Source organism: Vicia villosa, unplaced genomic scaffold (assembly GCF_029867415.1).
Source record: "Vicia villosa cultivar HV-30 ecotype Madison, WI unplaced genomic scaffold, Vvil1.0 ctg.001839F_1_1, whole genome shotgun sequence".
NCBI classification, from domain to species: Eukaryota; Viridiplantae; Streptophyta; class Magnoliopsida; order Fabales; family Fabaceae; genus Vicia; species Vicia villosa.
In genome coordinates, this window is record NW_026705742.1 from 167,368 (window position 1) to 180,974 (window position 13,607).

General features: G+C 34.0%; 2 protein-coding genes across 6 annotated transcripts; one reads left to right on the plus strand and one right to left on the minus strand.

Annotated features, from left to right (window-relative positions):
* Positions 1–1,160: 1,160 nt before the first annotated feature.
* LOC131636826 (uncharacterized) lies at positions 1,161–6,932 on the plus strand. 4 transcript variants are annotated; one of them, XM_058907422.1, is made up of 13 exons: positions 1,161–1,863; positions 1,944–2,029; positions 2,993–3,209; positions 3,347–3,533; positions 3,903–3,971; positions 4,133–4,336; positions 4,434–4,570; positions 4,678–4,870; positions 4,986–5,045; positions 5,133–5,375; positions 5,469–5,727; positions 5,830–6,086; positions 6,200–6,932. In XM_058907422.1, exons 1-13 carry the CDS (start codon positions 1,685–1,687, stop codon positions 6,485–6,487), a joined length of 2,379 nt encoding a protein of 792 aa, XP_058763405.1. In that variant the 5' UTR covers positions 1,161–1,684; the 3' UTR covers positions 6,488–6,932. The 4 variants fall into 4 exon arrangements, with proteins under 4 accessions (XP_058763405.1, XP_058763402.1, XP_058763404.1 ...); XM_058907419.1 differs by having other exon boundaries at positions 1,168–1,863; positions 4,133–4,348; XM_058907421.1 differs by having other exon boundaries at positions 1,175–1,863; positions 3,347–3,541; positions 3,917–3,971; positions 4,133–4,348.
* Positions 6,933–10,943: 4,011 nt separating this feature from the next.
* Positions 10,944–13,046, minus strand: LOC131636825 (protein BYPASS1-LIKE-like). Of its 2 annotated transcripts, none has more exons than XM_058907418.1 (2): positions 12,832–13,046; positions 10,944–12,459 (listed from the first exon to the last, which is right to left on the minus strand). In XM_058907418.1, exon 2 carries the CDS (start codon positions 12,319–12,321, stop codon positions 11,143–11,145), a length of 1,179 nt encoding a protein of 392 aa, XP_058763401.1. In that variant the 5' UTR covers positions 12,322–12,459; positions 12,832–13,046; the 3' UTR covers positions 10,944–11,142. The 2 variants fall into 2 exon arrangements, with proteins under 2 accessions (XP_058763401.1, XP_058763400.1); XM_058907417.1 differs by having other exon boundaries at positions 10,944–12,466; positions 12,832–13,045.
* Between the last annotated feature and the right edge of the window lie 561 nt (positions 13,047–13,607).

Sequence of the window (13,607 nt, forward strand, 5' to 3'; positions counted from 1 at the left end):
ATGTCTAGGTGGAGAACTCATTGAAAAATACTATCATTGGAGATGCTCTAAGAGCATCTCCAATGGTGCAACTTACATATGAGTTCTTTATAGGACCCACTAAGCCACATCATATTAAAAGAATTTATTTAATTTTAACTTTAATAAAAATTTAATATGGGTCCCACAACTTTACCTTATAACTTGATTTGATTGGGTACTACAATCTTTTAGTTGTTACATTGCAATGCAACTCTATTATGACATGACAAATTTTTTAAATATTTAATTATTAAATTAATTGTACAGATAGAGAACTCAATAGAAAAAACTACCATTGGAGATGATCTAAGTTTAGAAATAAGACTCACATGAATATAGAATAGTTACAAGATAGAAAATAATTATTTCTAGAAATAAAGATTCCAAGAAAAAAATAACTTCCCATAATTTCTCACATTCCCATGAAATTATTCCCATATAAAAGGATGAAATGAGATTTCAATTAAAATTTATAAACTTTTTAAAAAAATTTATTAAAGACATAAATTTTTCTATGAATATCAAAATGTTTGTCAAACAACTTTTTTAAATAATTCTTTAGAACAAATTTCATATAGTAATTCTTAATCATAAATTATGATTCCGTGAAACAAAGCCCCAAGAATAACATATATTTAAACTTACGATATTCCACTTATTTATTATTAACAAATATACTTTAGAATTAAATATATTGTGATATTTCTAAATATTTCATATTTTATTTTTGGTTATAAAGTTTTCATTTACATTTTTCTTCTTTTCTGTATCTTAGCAACAAAATTAACTATAATTTTAACAACTATTTTAGCCTGAAGAAACAAAATATGAATAAACTTTTTTATGAGAACCATTTTAAATTTTTTTAAAAAAAAACTAAACTAAAATAAAAATTATTTAAGAATAACACAAACATATTTAATCCTAAATTCCAACCACTAAAGTGCCCAAATTAGATAAAAAAAAACAACAATTTATAAAAGAAACTGAGGCATAACTTAATAGTAATTAGTTACCTTAGTGCCAAGAGATAAAATAAGATTTGTTATAATGTTGCAACGACACCGATCCCATTTTCAGGTCCCATAATCATCGCCCCTAATATTCACCGACACAACATCCCATGTTACCATTTTCAATCTCTTTTTCTTTTTTTATTATTAATCTTTTAAACTTTTTTCCAAAAACCACATTAAAAAAAACAAAAAAAAAAGCATTTATAATTAATACCATGAACCTGCAAAAAGGGTTGACGAAAATGATGTTCTTTCAGCAATCATGAATTTTTTTAATTCATCATGAACAAAGTCCCCTTTTTGTTTCTCTTGTTTCCTCTCTTTCGATTCATTCTATGATCAAAATTCACCCTTTTCTTCTTCTTGTTTCTTTCCCTGCCCTTTTCAATCGCTTCAGCATAGACCCACATTGCACAGGGTTTAAAGTTTGTTTTTTTTTTCATTGAAAATCTCTAATGGGTTTTTGGTTGAAGTTGAATCCGTGAGTAACTGAAAGTTGGTTCCTTTTTTAGGATTTAGGTGTTTGTGGGTTTTGGTACCTACCCCACTTCCATTGAAGAAAAGGATAAGGGATGAATGATCATTGGATTTGGGGTATTTGGGGTATTGAACATTGCTGTATTAGCTTCTTCTAGTATTTACTACATATGATTCGGAGACTGAGATGGTTTGCTGGTTTGAATCAAAAGAATTGGTCAAACAAAAGGTTGGTCAATGCTGATCTACCTGGCCTTTCAAGGCCAAATCACTTACCTATGCTTGATGCTGTTCATGAAGTTGCAATTTACATTCATAGGTTTCATAATCTTGATCTTTTTGAACAAGGGTAAGCTTCAGTTTCTGCAATTTTTATTTCTGGTTTTTAGTTTTAGTTCTGGTTTTTTTATTCTGATTGTTGTTATGCAGATGGTATAAAATTAAGGTTACCATGAGATTGGAGGTTGGTGAAGATTCTTATCCCGGGATTCCGGCGAGGGTTGCTCAGTATGAAGGTGACTTGTATTCATAAGCTCTTAAAGTAGTGGTTGTTTGTTTTTCTCTTTAGGTTGTAGTAAGCTATGTACTAGATTAATTACTTCAATGAAGACACTTAGTTCAGGTTCACTTGGATTTGTGACTGTGTCATCATCAGTATTGTTAAATAGTGGCTATAGCAGCGCGATTGCGCGGCAGAAGTTGAACAAATTGTCATTTTCCTGCAATGCGCTATTTAGCATAAAATGCGGCTAATAGTGAAATTTGAACAAACCGATATTTTCTGATACTCTGCAATTAACGACACTGGTCAATATAGGGGTATTTGTATGATGACTGTGTTTTTGCTTTGCGAAATAAATTTGAGATTTGTATAGTGAGAGAGATGTCAAATTGCCAGCTAAGTTTTTAGAGTCATTGCGGTTCTGTAAATGGTACTTAAATCATCTTTTATTCTCTATTCTTGTTGTAGTATGCAATATTTGTCTTTATTTTGGGATAGTGATTTTCTGAGTTTTTACTGGAAAAATGGCCGTGTAGGGTTTGTTCAATTACTGACATCTATTGAATTGTTTGCTGAATATTTTTATCCTCAAGATTTTGAAGTTTAATTGATATCAAATGAACATCAGACTGTTGTATGTTTTCTCATGTTTCAGCTTTAGGGAGCATGGACTGTACTTCTCACCAAGTTTTTCTTTTGTTGTTTTTTTTGTTATCATAATTTATTTCAATTTTCGTCGGAAATATTCTACTGTTGTTTTCTCTTTTCTGGAATGTATTTTCCATTGTTGTAATTATGTCGTAAGCTCTCTAAGCTTGCTATTTCAGATTGCTGTACTCTTTTCAATATACATGACAGCTTGAAACTTACAAGATTGATATGCTCAGTAATTACTTTACTCTTTTTTTTCATTGATGTAAACATGTATTTCAGCTAGAGTAGAATCTTAGAATCAATCTTTTTCTTTGAGCTGCAGCTCCTGAAGTAGGTTCTGACAATTTATGTAGAGTTTGGATGATTGATGATACGGACAACAGTTTTTCAACTCCGCCATTCCAGATTAGATACGCAAGGCAGGACGTTTTTCTTTCTATCATGATCTCGTTCTACCTAGCTTTTGGTGAATATGACAGAGAATCCTCTGCTGTTATCTTGAAGTTTGAACTCATGCATGCTCCGATGACTGCAACTGGGTTAGTTCATATGTTTCTCTTTCCCTTTTTTTCCCGATATAATGATGTATTAAACAAATGAAAGTTAAATACGATACAATTGATTGAAAGTCGAGTAAACTGATTTTGAAATGTATTGCATCATATTCATTGTGTAGGTCTGATTTACAAAGTTCACTGGATGGATGTTCTGCTTCGTTTCATGAATACAAAATCCCGCCTAAAGCTCTTCTAGGATTGCATTCATATTGTCCTGTTTACTTTGACGCTTTCCATTCTGTCGTTGTCGATACAAGTGTTCACATCAGTCTACTAAAAGCTAGTTACATCACAACTCGACAGAAGGTACCAAGGTTTGTCAGAGTTCCAGTTTTGGGTTTAAATATATGCCATAGATATCTTCATAATATCTTTGAAGTATTTGGTAAAATTAGCATTTAAACTAACTAATAAATATAAACCGACAAAAATATACTTTTTATTAATTCATTAACCAATTATGATAATGAAAACACTTTAAGCTCAAATGCTACTTGTAGTAGCATCTAGAAAAAACGCTATAAGCTCCTGAGAGAAGTATCGTTACTAGTTTAGTCTTTTTTTTGGGTAAACAGACGAAGTGACAATAACCACGATAAACAGCCATAACTTTACTACATTTGTTTTGTTTGTCTTCTACACTGTATTGTTTTAACTTTTGAATAATATGGTTAGTTGAATTGTACCAGTGATTGTGGAGATTCAGAAGGCACTTATGCTGAAGATTATGTTGGGTCAAACAAGGTATGATACGATATGTTGATGTAATACTTATGAAGTCATTTTAAGTTGAATTGAAATCACAATTTTGTGATATATATTAGTGGCTAAGATTAATTTTGTCGAGAAATCTCTTTGCTTACTTTTGATCTTTATTATTCTACTAATGGTGAAACTTAAATCAGGTTATGCTCATCAAAGCATTGGTGGCTGCACATGATATCCTGCTTGAAGATCTGAGAAGATTAAGCACTGGCATTAACATAGAGATTGATTTGACTGAAATTTTGTTTGAATCAGATGATACAAAATGGTTTGATTCGCCTCTGCCTGCACGTGTCAAAAGTGTTGAGGGTGAACAATCACTTCAGCTGCTTGGTGGAGAAGAAGTCAGTGTCAAGGTTCCTAATTCTGTCACTGTTTGTTGCTTATTTGTGTTTTATACTAAGATTTGCTTATTGAATACTTAAATAATTTCCTAAACAGGACGGTTCTCATTATATCAATTATCGAACCGGGAAATCAGTTCAACCTTTTTCTTTTGATGATCATCTGTTAAACTCTTTCCAGTCTCTAGCAAATCAGCTCCTATGTCTCTGGAACATATTTCTGAAATTCCACAGGTTTGTTCATACATGTCTCTGGTTTGAGGTTTATATTATGCATACTATAATTGCTAATGCAAGGTTTCTATTGTAAAATCTCTTTCTAATCCCATCGCTTTACTCAGGGAAAACAAAACAAAAATACTAGAATTTCTCCGCAAATCATGGGCTACAGATCGGAGAACTGAGTGGTCAATATGGATGGTGTACTCAAAGGTTGCGATGCCTCATCAATATTTGCATAACAGAGTTGAGGGGATATCGTTGCACCATGGCTTGCATAGAAGTTCATTAAATATAAGGAGACTGATTGATGATGTAATTATCTATTTTATGCTGTACAAGATTCATAAAGTTTATTATTATCTGCTCTTCCGTGTTTGAAATTGATTATTACTGAATGATATGTTATATTTCTTGTTATTATGTTCAGCCTATTCAAACTGCAATAATGCGTGCAGAACTTCATAGGCGAGGTATAGCACAAATGAGGGTAAGTGAATGTGTTTGTCTTGGATGCTTTATGATCTTCCTGTTTTGGCTGAATAGAGTTTATGACATATCTATGATTTTGATGCAGATCAACAATCGGTCCCTTCAAGACATGTATTTATTTGGAGATCCTTTGCTTGTTCCTATTATTATTGTAGAACGCATGGCGAATGTGTACCGTTCTGCAAGTCTGGATTCAAGCTACATTTCTATGGAGAATGATGCAAGACATTTTCTAGGAAATGGTTCCCGATCCGCAAAAAAGTGGTCTGGGAGTAGCCAGCAAAATAGTCATGTTTTGAGAGTAGTTGTTTTTGTTCATGGATTTCAGGCATGTTTCACACACTTGCATTTGCTTTTATCTTATTGATCTGTCTCTTTGGTTTTTATACTAATTATACCCCTCATCACTCAAACTTAACAGGGAAATCATTTGGATTTACGGCTCGTTCGTAACCAGTGGCTTTTAATTGACCCCGATATACAGTTTCTGATGTCAGAGGCAAATGAAGATAAAACATCTGGGGACTTCAGAGAAATGGGTTTTCGGCTTGCTAAGGAAGTGATCTCTTTCCTAAAAAAGAAAATGGATAAAGCTTCAAGAAGAGGAAACTTGAAAGATATCAAGCTTAGTTTTGTTGGTCATTCTATCGGTAATCTCATCGTCAGAACAGCCTTAGCAGGTACTATTCAGGTGCAAAGTTTTGAACGATGCTACTATCCATAAAAAAAAATTAGAACTGGGGAGCTTAATGTGCTTTTTTTCTCTTTTTAAATAATTCCAGAGAGCATGATGGAGCCATATCTAAGATACTTATATACCTATGTGTCGATATCGGGTCCACACTTGGGTTATATGTACAGTTCGAACTCGCTATTCAATTCAGGGCTCTGGCTGTTGAAGAAGCTTAAGGGCACTCAATGTATCCATCAACTGACCTTTACAGATGATCCTGATCTTGAGAATACTTTCATCTACAATCTTTCCAAGGAGAAAACACTGGAAAATTTTCGGAATGTGTTTCTTTTATCCTCACCTCAGGTAACTTCCTTTTCCTTGCTTGAGTCTTAAAACATTCTGCATTCAAATACTGGATCATTTCCTCGAGGCGATGATAAAGTATGTCATAATGCTTCATGCTCATTACGTTTCAGGATGGTTACGTTCCATATCATTCCGCTAGAATAGAACTGTGTCCAGCAGCTTCTTCGGACTTCTCTAAACGAGGGAAAATCTTCCTACAGATGCTAAATAATTGCTTGGACCAAATCCGATCTTTCTCTGACCATCGCGTGATTATGCGCTGCGACGTCAACTTCAACGCATCTTCCTACGGAAGGAACCTGAACACACTTATCGGACGTGCAGCTCATATTGAATTCTTAGAGTCCGACATTTTCGCAAAGTTCATAATGTGGTCTTTCCCAGAGATGTTTAGATAACAAGCAAGGGAACTTATCATTCATTTGAAAGATCAAGTGAAGTTAACACAACTCAAAACATTACACTAATCACAAATATTCAGAGATGCCAAATTGAAGGGTCAAAGCCACATGAGTTGGCAGGGAGATTGAGGAATGTGAAGAGCAGAAGACAAATCATGGGACCTTGGAATTTGTAAATTGCTGTTCAATATTAGTTATGTTTTTTTTTTTATAAAAAAAGATTCCTCTTAGTTATGGATAGATAGGAGTACAGTACAGGCTTTTTTTTATGAGTAGTATATCTGGCACATGAATCTAGCATGTACAAAGAGCAGAAGTATGAGTGTACCATATCTGTTTCATGTTTATTCATAGAATAGAAGCTATTAACTCTTTAGGCTTAGGAACTTAGACGTAATGGTGTTCAGTGACAGTTGATATATTCAAAGGATTTTCTAGACTAGTTACTATCATCTTTTTATCTTTTGTGACACTTTCCAGTGTTTGTGATATATTCATCCATGTGTCAACTGTTTTGGGGCCAACTGTTTCTTCTGTTGTCTCTTTCTTCATGTGATTAAAGCAAAATATGTTAACAATGGGACATTTTGGAGGAATTTAAGAATGAGTCCAACTTCAAACACGGACTAAAGTATATGATTATGAAGAGTAAGTTAACAACTTATACTTTTTCTTTTGAAATTATACTGAAATATAGAACTTCAAATATTTTAATAATTCGTGTCTATCACGTCTTTTTAAAAATAAAAGATCACGCTAAAACATTTGACTTTGTTAAGAATACTGAATACAGAGAGATAGAAGAGACCGGTAATATATTGTTTTCCTTAGAAACTTTTGTGTGCTATTTACATATACCACGAAGTGGTATTTATAATGTTAAGATCTTATCGTTTACTGTGCATGTTACTGTGGTAAATTGCAAATTTGTGTATACACTATTCATTGGTATTTCAAAATAATAGTAATAATGATTACTTATTATTATAATAGACTTTTTTTTTTCCCTCAACCAAAAGATAATAATAATAGATTATGTAATTTGGGCAAAGATTTAAATCTAACAAGTTAAACCTGATTGTTCATGAATTTAACAAGAGTCAAATTGAAGTAAAAAAAATTGGGAATTGGTTTTTCCACCAATATTCTTTCATCCATCATAGTGAAAAACTAAAACTACTCTTAAAATTTGAAAATGCATATTCGGACGTACCTCATTTACCCACGAACTATTTGTTTTTGAGCCGGATTCTAAGGTTATATAAAAAATTGCTACAAAAATGTATTTCCGTGTAATTTACAGAGATGTATCTTCAGACGCGTTATCAATAAAAAACGCGTCAGACCACTCTCCTTTCTCATTTATCTTTTACTCTCTCAACTCACCAACTCTCCAAACTCTCAAAACCTCTTAACTCTCAAACTCTCTCAACTTACAAACTCATTCAACTCACATTCAAGTTTCTACCGTCAATATCCAATTGATCAAAATGCTCAACATCAAACTCACATTTGATAAATTTTAATTTCTCTATACATTTTGTATTTCTCTATACAGTTGTAGAAATTGATCATTAGAGTATATAATAGGTAGTTTAGAGATATTATTTAAGTGAGCAGCAATGTGTTTGATAGGTAATTTAAATGATCAATGCATATTTTTAGATGTTTAATTCAAAGGCATTTATGCCATTTTCGTTCTTCACCGAGTTTCAGAACAATACATAAATTCACTTTCGGATTTGTTCAACATTTTGATTTTTCAAAATCAGGAAATACATTTATGTATTTAGTCTATCTGCGTTGTTTGGCTTTATTTTTATTGTGTTTCATCTGTATAATGCTTGTGTGGTTTAATTATAGGCATTATGGCTGATAATCAAGCTAGATTGAGTTACGAAAAAGTTGTGCAACATGCATTGGTTCGGAGGAAAAGAGCCCGAGCCTCGCAGGCACCGGTCCATTATGTCCATTCTAGTTCGGTTGATGTGGAGGCATCAATTTGTGAGGCTTATGAATCCCGCTTTGTCTTCCTAGAGGAGACACGTGTCACCTCTTGATGTTGAGGTACCCTATGGGTTTGGAGGAGACCCATCTAATTTATCGGTGTGGCCTTTATATCTTTATCATGCTGTCAGACATGTGTGGGACAGAGAAGTAAAATTCAATTATATTCATTCTTTGAAACACATTTGCTATAATATTCAAAGTTTCTGTTAATGATTTATTTTTCTACAAGAACGTGATGCTTTAAAATGCATCAATCATGGCCGAAAAGATTGCGGGTTTGTTTCAACCTGCTAAATAGTGGTATCAATATATGATGCATCTATTTGGGCTGCAAGACTTATGCATGACTAATTATATTCCTTTTAACTATGGTATGCTGCCGACGTTTGTTGAAAATGACACTATGAGACATCATCTTTTCATCTTCCACGGGTGAGATGTCCATCACACTGGACGATGTCTTATGCCTACTCCATCTTTTTATTAGGGGAAGACTGTTATACCATGGCAAGATTATCAGAGATGAGGCAGTAGAGTTAATGGTGACCTATTTGAAAGCTGACCAAAGGGATGTCCTGAAGAAGATAGAAGATACCCGAGGGTGTCATGCTAGGTTTAGATTCTTGGAGAGGCTGAATGCAAGCAGCTAAATACGGTAGAGCAGACCGCTGATGATGGGCAAGTTATGCAGCATAGAACGTATGCATTAAGAGCATACCAGTTGTACTTGGTTGACATGTTCATTTTTGTGAACAAGAGTGTCACTTATGTGAATGCGATTTACTTGAGATACTTCGCTGACTTGGAGCGAATTCATGAGAACAACTGTAGACCTTTTGTTTAGTCTACCTATACTCCAAGTTAGCTAAAGGTTGTATGTGGAAGACCTAACAAATGAAAACTAGTTCCATGCTGTTGACAATAATATTTTTGCATCTTTCACTATTCGTATATCATTTTCATAACACTTGTGATACACCATTACTAATAATTCATATGTACCATTTTCAGGCTTGGATCCTCCAACACTTTTCATGTATATTCGACTAGTCATATGTTTCGACCTACATTAAGGATGTGTCACGTGCTTATACATTCACCCTGTTCAGAAGAAACTAGGCAACAAAGCCATTTAGAGTGTATCTTGACCGCTTGGTAGCAGAAGATATACACTTTCAAGCATACACCGATCACCGTCAGATGCGTCTCCCTAGCTCATAAGAACTATAATGCTGCTTACAACTACATCTAGTGGTATTTCAGAGTGTCGCATCCTTATATGACATTGGATGCTCTGGAAGATCCACCCAGGCCATCTCATTAGGAGATACTAAAGGCACTTCATGTTGTTGATGTGTTGCATAGATGTCGATGTATCATGGATATTGCGCAAGCGGATTAGACAGAGAAGTGTTCCCGAAAAGCTCTGAGGCGACAAATATTGTATATGTCATATTTACTGAGGTACAAACAACACTGCAGTACAAGAGGCATTGTAGGAACAGAGGGTTTGACATACACAAAAGTGTAGTATTTGTATTAGGCATTATGGATATTATTATTGTTTGTTACTTTGTTATTTTAAATGTATTATGGATTGATTTATTCTTATATGACATTTTTGATCTTGTGTATTTATAAAAAATTATTATGCTAGTACAATTATAATCGGTGTATTTCATAAAAAAGTCAAAATTTACTATTTTGGATGAATACGAAAGTGCATCTTTATAATCTGTGTAAAGTGAAATACATCTTCAGAGCAATTTATCTAAAAATGAGTATCTCAGTTAAAAATGTATAGAATAAATTCGAAAGTGCATCTCTAAACTAAATTTTAAGAAAAAAAATGGGAAGAAACTCAGTTAAAACGTGTTTTGATGTCTAAGATAGTTCCAAGAAAACATAATTTAGAGGAAAAACATCACTAAAGGTGGTTGTGGTCGGTCAGATTCTCCCACCAATTACATTGTTTGAAAAAAAAAACTGATTATAAAATACACATACAAGAATAGGTGAGTTCTCCCACCAATTACATGCTTTGAAAAAAAAAACTGATTATAAAATATACATACAAGAATAGGTGAGTTCTTCCATCAATTACATGCTTTGAAAAAAAAAATTGATTATAAAATATACATACAAGAATAGGTGAGGTAATTGTAACCTTTTTAACAATAATGTTGGAAAACAATACAGTATATTTTAAAATATACAGGAAGACATGTTGATGCTATCATGTGCCTCATTTTACATGCAATCCCCACAGATTTCTTATCAACATTCTACTGTGCTGTCTGTATATTTTGAAAGAAGATTAGATAGAAAATAAAATGAAAAAAAAAAACTTTTTCTCCCCTACCCCTCTTGCTTTGATCACCACAGAAGTTATACCAGAAGGCTCCAAATAAATAAACCATACAAGAGAAAGAAAACACTATAATTAAGCAAATAAACCATAAGATATTTCATAATAACCTGACCAATTTTTTCTACACAAAGTATTGAGACTAATACCAAGCAAGCATTAGATGTGAGCTAAATGATTTATCTGTGAAACTCCCCTATCATTCTTCCTTCTCTCAAAGAAGCTAGTAATAATATTTAAAATGTACATGTTCAGCAACAACAACCCACCATTTTCATTGCCCTGTATAGTTTGATGCACCAAGGGAATCAAGCCCTTCGGTTCGGCAAATCACTATCTTTCGGAATACCTCCCTCACCAGACACTCCAACGGATCCAATCCATCTCTAAAAGCTTCCAAAACAAGCTTCAGCTCCTTCAAGTCCTGCTCAACTTCCAATTTATATGTCTCGGTCAACGGAAACTGAGCAGAATCTACCAGGTCTGTCAAGTGCCGGGTGGTTACCTCAATTTGATATATCTCCTTCAGCAAACCACTTGAGTTGCGGCGCTCTCGCTTCTTTGACTCCTCCAGGATCCGTTCGTGAAGCAAAGTAACTGGAGTGCTCCAGGTAAATTGCCTTGGGACTGAAAAATGAAGGTTTAAACCTCTATCCTGACAAGGAATAGCTGCAACAAGGATCCACAAAACAAACAAGAGAACACAGTTCATGGTATAAACAGAAACCGAAAGCCTGCTGTTTGCAGCAATGTCGTTCGCGCGAGGCGGAACCAGGTTGTTTGCAATTGATTGTAGTTGCTTGGCTGCAGACCAGGACCGAGAGACACTCCATGAATGTGATCTTGCATGCCCTGGCGAATGATCCTTGCTCGAGCTATGCCGCCCAAAAGATCTATGACGTTGAGAGAAAACGGATCCTGATTCTTTCTCGTCAAGCATCGCCAATGCTAAATCCATCAGCGCCTTTCTAGCCCTCCTAAACTGCCCTTCTGACAAGGGTCTCTTATTTGAACCCAAAGCACAGCTTGCGATTTCCAGATGCTTTTGCCACATACGGATATTCTCAATCCCATCTCGACTCGCATTACAAATGTCAAGAGCCTTAACCGACCTTTCAATGAACTCAGACGTCATCCGATCCAGAGGAGGTTTCGACACCTCCTCTTTATTATTCAACATAATGGCTCTGAATTCCTCATGGCAGCATATAAATGCATTAAGAAGCTTCTGCATCCAATCAATTGACAGCAATTCATCATCACTAACCACAGAAAGGTCATGAAAACGATCCGTTACACGCTTTTGAAACGATCCAAGCTCTAAATTACACGAATCCGCTTCATGACTTACTTCCACAGAATGAACCTGTTCCTGCCTGATACCGAATAACGACCTACCAAAGGATGAAAATGATGAAGCAGCAGAAGAGCTCTGATTCTCCGTAGACGGCATTGTCACAGACTCACTCACAGCCTTCAGCAAAAGCACCCTCAACACAAGATACTCCTCACAACACTTGACACCACAACCACAAAAAATCACATGAAACCCATCAAAAACTGTTTTGCATTAATGTCCCCTCTTTCAGTTCTGTTTCCTACAAGTAACCGAATCCAATTAATTCAAAACATAATCAAACATTCAATTTCAAAACCTAATACAATTATATCAAAACATCGATCTTAACAAACAGATCAAACAAATTTCAATACTAAAATCAAAACCCAAATAAAAAAAAATCCTAAATTTCAATCATCAAACTCCCGTAAGCAAAAAACAAACTAAAAAAAACAAAGCTACCAAAACCCACCAAAAAAATCAAACCTTTATCCCCAATTTTCCAACACCCAGATACCAATATGATCATGAAATCATCAATAACCACTTAAGAAACATGTTGATGAAAAAATCATAAAACATGAAGAAAAATAGTGAATTTAAGAAGGGTATTAAAAAAAGTACCTTTGAAGTAGAAAGTGTAGGATAATGGAAAATTGAAGAAGGGTTGAGATAGGAAGCGTAAAAGATGAAAAATGGCGAATCCCCAAACCCTAGCGAAAGACCAAAGCAAAGGGGTTTGGCTTTGGTTCACGCTAGTTGAAGGGGAAGCGTAATCAGAATGTTACAACAGAGAATACTGACACCACTGCATTTTTTTAAAACAACAATAAAATATTACAGAATCAAGAATATTTGCTTATATGTTTTTTTTTGGGTTAGAATTGTTTATTTGTTTGAAAGATCTTATAAATAATTTTGATGTAAGTAGTACTTATGTACTATAAAAAAGATTTAAATAGAATATTATTGAATAATTAATTAATAGATGCGTAAAATGGAGAAAGATGCAAGAATTGTGTAATTTAGATTTATACATAGGAATGGAAATTCTTAAATAATAATTGAGTTAATAATATTTTATTTCCATTCTTTATCTTTCTCTTAATTTTGTTTTCCTTTTTGATTTATATAATATTATTTTAACAAAAAAAAGTGTGATTTAAAAAAAAAGAGAAAGAATATGAAGGTAAAAATATTTAAGTTGATCTAAAAATAAAGGTTCAATGTAATGCTTTTATGGCAAAACTTTAGAGTTTATACGAAAGCGTTAAGTTATTTCATAGTCGGGTTTCGGGGTTTCTTGAAAGTGGAATTAACATTTATTTCACTAAAATTTTTAAAGCTATTGATAGGGGTGTTCATTGGTTCGGGTAAATCCGAACCAAACCGCAATCCAA

What these genes read in the sequence shown, in the direction of transcription:
- LOC131636826 (XM_058907419.1), top strand. Translation starts at nt 1,685, where the DNA reads ATGATTCGGAGACTGAGATGGTTTGCTGGTTTGAATCAAAAGAATTGG. An exon ending in CTTGATCTTTTTGAACAAGG is followed by an intron (nt 1,864 to 1,943) that starts GTAAGCTTCAGT and finishes GTTGTTATGCAG; the next exon opens with ATGGTATAAAATTAAGGTTA. An exon ending in GAGGTATAGCACAAATGAGG is followed by an intron (nt 5,046 to 5,132) that starts GTAAGTGAATGT and finishes ATTTTGATGCAG; the next exon opens with ATCAACAATCGGTCCCTTCA.
- LOC131636825 (XM_058907418.1), bottom strand. Translation starts at nt 12,321, where the DNA reads ATGCCGTCTACGGAGAATCAGAGCTCTTCTGCTGCTTCATCATTTTCA.